General features: G+C 50.0%; 1 protein-coding gene across 1 annotated transcript in view; it reads right to left on the bottom strand.

Annotated features, from left to right (window-relative positions):
• The window catches only part of CCDC33 (coiled-coil domain containing 33), an 85,844-nt gene extending 83,249 nt beyond the window's left edge, over positions 1-2,595 (bottom strand). The window contains exon 1 of the mRNA XM_012801866.1: positions 2,575-2,595. Within this exon, the coding sequence (XP_012657320.1) occupies positions 2,575-2,595 (21 nt within the window). The remainder of the gene's footprint in view (positions 1-2,574) is intronic.
• Between the last annotated feature and the right edge of the window lie 556 nt (positions 2,596-3,151).

The raw sequence follows: 3,151 nt of genomic DNA, 5'->3' as shown, positions 1-3,151 counted from the left end.
CTGTTGCATCACAGCTCACAGCAACCTCCATCTCCTGGGCTTAAGCAATTCTCTTGCCTCAGCCTCCCAAGTAGCTGGGACCACAGGTGCTTACCACAATGCCTGGCCAATTTTTGGCTCTAGTTGTCATTGTCGTTTGGCAGGCTTGGGCTGGATTTGAACCTGCCAGCTTTGGTGTATGTGGCTGGCACCTTAGCTGCTTGAGCTACAGGCACCAAGCCAGCCAGCAGATGTCTTAGGGGCATCAACTGGGACATTTTTGGAGGGGATAGGAGCAGGAGAATAGGACCAGCAGAGAAGGAGTTAAAGCCCCTTTGGTTTGACTCCCATGGGTGAGGGGGGTATTTACATTGGTTTTGGTGGGGAGAAGGAGACCCCTTCCACGCCTGTCACCCCTCCTCCCCCAGCCATCTGGAAGGCCATGAGTTCAGAAGCCCAATTCTATCCCCTAGAAGGGCCCCTGACAGTCACAGCAGCTGGCTGTGTGGGAGACTGGGCAGCAGGGGCCTGACTGCCTGGATCTCCAGTGGGCCTGTTTGCTCAGCAGTATCAGGAGTCCTGGAGGTAAAAATGGTCCCTCATTTTCTTTCTAGTTTCAGCATCTTAATTCACCTGGGAGTTACGCTGGGCAGGGTGAGGCCTTGTTACAGGTGAGAACACATACTCAGAGAGGCCAAAGCACATAGCTCAGGTAGAGGGGTACAGTGGGGGCTGGTACCAGGGTCTATCTGACACCACAACCTTGCTGTATTTTGCTCAGCTCTAACCGTACTTCCTGGATGTGGGGCTCCTTCTTTGGGACACAGTGTATGCTCCTTGAATTTATAACCTGCATATTCATTGGTAGCAGCAAGGAGAGTTGTATTTGGAGCAGAGAGACTTTTCAAAAAAGGATGCAGAAGTCATAAATAATAAAGAAAAGAATTGAATTGATAGATTTGATTACATTTAAAAAAATCTATACCAGCTTCTCTAATGGTCCAAGACTCACTGCTATACAAAGAAAAGACAAACAGGAGAAAATATTTGCAATATATCTAAAAGAATTCATATCTCTAATACATAAAGAGTCCTGAAATCTATAAACATCACCCCAATAAAAAAGACATAAACTGGGGATTAACAAAAGAAGAAACCTGAATATTTAATACCACATATACATTATGAACATGCTTACAGGGGATTCTGCCCAGCTATTAATAATGCTTCCAAAAGCTGTGAACCAAACAAAACAACTCTGGCTCCTCCTCGGAGCTGCCATGCATTCTCCCTGGATCCCTGAATCCTGCTCAGTGGGGCAGCCGGGAATTAGCTGGCAGCTTAGGGTCCAAGGCCAGGCTGGCCTGGGACCTGGTCCTGAGTGTAGCATTCCAAAAGAGGCTTAATGGGGAGGGTGGAGTCTGGGGAGAGGCCACCTGTGGGCAGAGAACACCAAGAACCAGAAACACCAAAGTCAAGGGTAATGAAATGGAAACCACACTGGGGCCTGGGTACCCTCAGCTATTTGGCTTACTTGACCTAAGAGTGTAACTGCAAAGAGGGTGTTCCCAGTTAGCAAGGACCTGTGTGCCTTTGGTCTCAGCTCCTTCTGCTATCCCAATGGGTGACACAGTTGAAGGAACACTGAACGGCTTGTATCTCATTGTACTGAGATTCTAGTCCCCTCCTGATAGAGATTCTGTCCCCCAAGCCAGAGTGCAATGGCATGATCGTAGCTCATTGCAGCCTCAAATTCCAGAGCTCAAGTAATCTTCCTGCTGAGCCTCCTAAGTAGCTGGGATTAAAGGTGAGCATCACCACACCTAGCTAATTTTTAAATTTTAGAGATGAGGTTTCACTATGTTGTCTAGGTTTTGTCTCAAACTCTTGGGCCCAACTGATCTCCCACCTTGGCCTCCCAAAGTCCTGGGATTACAGGCATGAGCCACCATGCCTGGTTGACCATTGCTTTCTATTAAGCATCTACTATGTGTTGGGCACTGTTCTGAGAGCTGGGGATTTAGCAGTGAACACAATAGATAAGATCCCTTCACTCGGGCGGCGCCTGTAGCTCAAAGGAGTAGGGCGCCAGCCCCATATGCCAGAGGTAGAGGGTTCAAACCCAGCCCCAGCCAAAAACTGCAACAACAACAAAAAAAGATCCCTTCACTCCAGGCAATTGAGCTTCTGTGTCATGGGACAGGGGGTGTGGGCCCCAGGGAGAGGGCTGGGAGAGTGTGGGGATAATGGGCATCAGGGTATTGGGGCTGTCCGGCAGCAGCCTGGGAATCCCCCAGAGAGCTTGAAGAGGGAGAGGGATGATGAGCCATCTCAGTGGGCTCTATGAGCTTGCGTGAACCCGGCAATTAGAGGGCAGACATGAAGGGTAGTCAGGGTCAACAGCACCTGCAAGCCCACTGCACTTCAGGTCCCACATCGCCCCAGAGTACAGGGCATCGAACCCAAAGGGCCCACAGAGACCACCTCACTCCCTACTTCACAGCTGCAAAAACTGAAACCCAGAGAAGGAAGGCTTTGTCATGATTTCAGAGCAAAGGAAACAAGGGATTTTGAAGGAGGGATGACTGGCCTCACCTTTTCCTTTTTCCGTCCCATCCTCTTGGGGGCAGGAGTGTTTGGCCTTAATGATCTTGGGGACCAGTACCTGGAATTGGTGGGTGATCAGGCATTGGCCCTGCCCAGACAGCTGGCCTGGGCACGTTGGAGTTCCAGAATAGTATAAAGGTCAGTGTGTTCTTAAGAGTGCCACACACTAGCTCTGGAGCCTGGGGAGTAGGGGCCTGGGTATTTCTCAGCAACAAGATGATCTGTGAGTGGAGGTACCTTGGGGGGTTTGGGCCATAGCCCAGGCAGGGGTTAGCCAGTGGGCAATTGACTCCTGGCACCCCCGGGAAGGTGAAGAGAGGAGTGACCCTTTCTCTGCCCAGAACTGAGAAAGCAGTAAGCTTTCCCACCTAGCTGGGTCACCTGGGCAACGTTGTGTGATGTCACAGGGGAGGGCTGAAGTCTCAACGGCCCTAGAAGCAGCCAGAGGCTCATGCCTTTGGTCTGGAGTCTAAAGCTCTCCTGGCTCTTTGGCTACCTAACGGTCTTCCATTTCTTTGTAATAGTAAACACAAACTTCAAGAAGATAATTTCTTCTTGAGAATAG

Source organism: Otolemur garnettii, unplaced genomic scaffold (genome assembly GCF_000181295.1).
Source record: "Otolemur garnettii isolate 467f Iridium unplaced genomic scaffold, OtoGar3 scaffold00011, whole genome shotgun sequence".
NCBI classification, from domain to species: Eukaryota; Metazoa; Chordata; class Mammalia; order Primates; family Galagidae; genus Otolemur; species Otolemur garnettii.
Note: the sequence above shows the minus strand (reverse complement) of the source record. Positions and strands in the feature narration are given on the sequence as shown.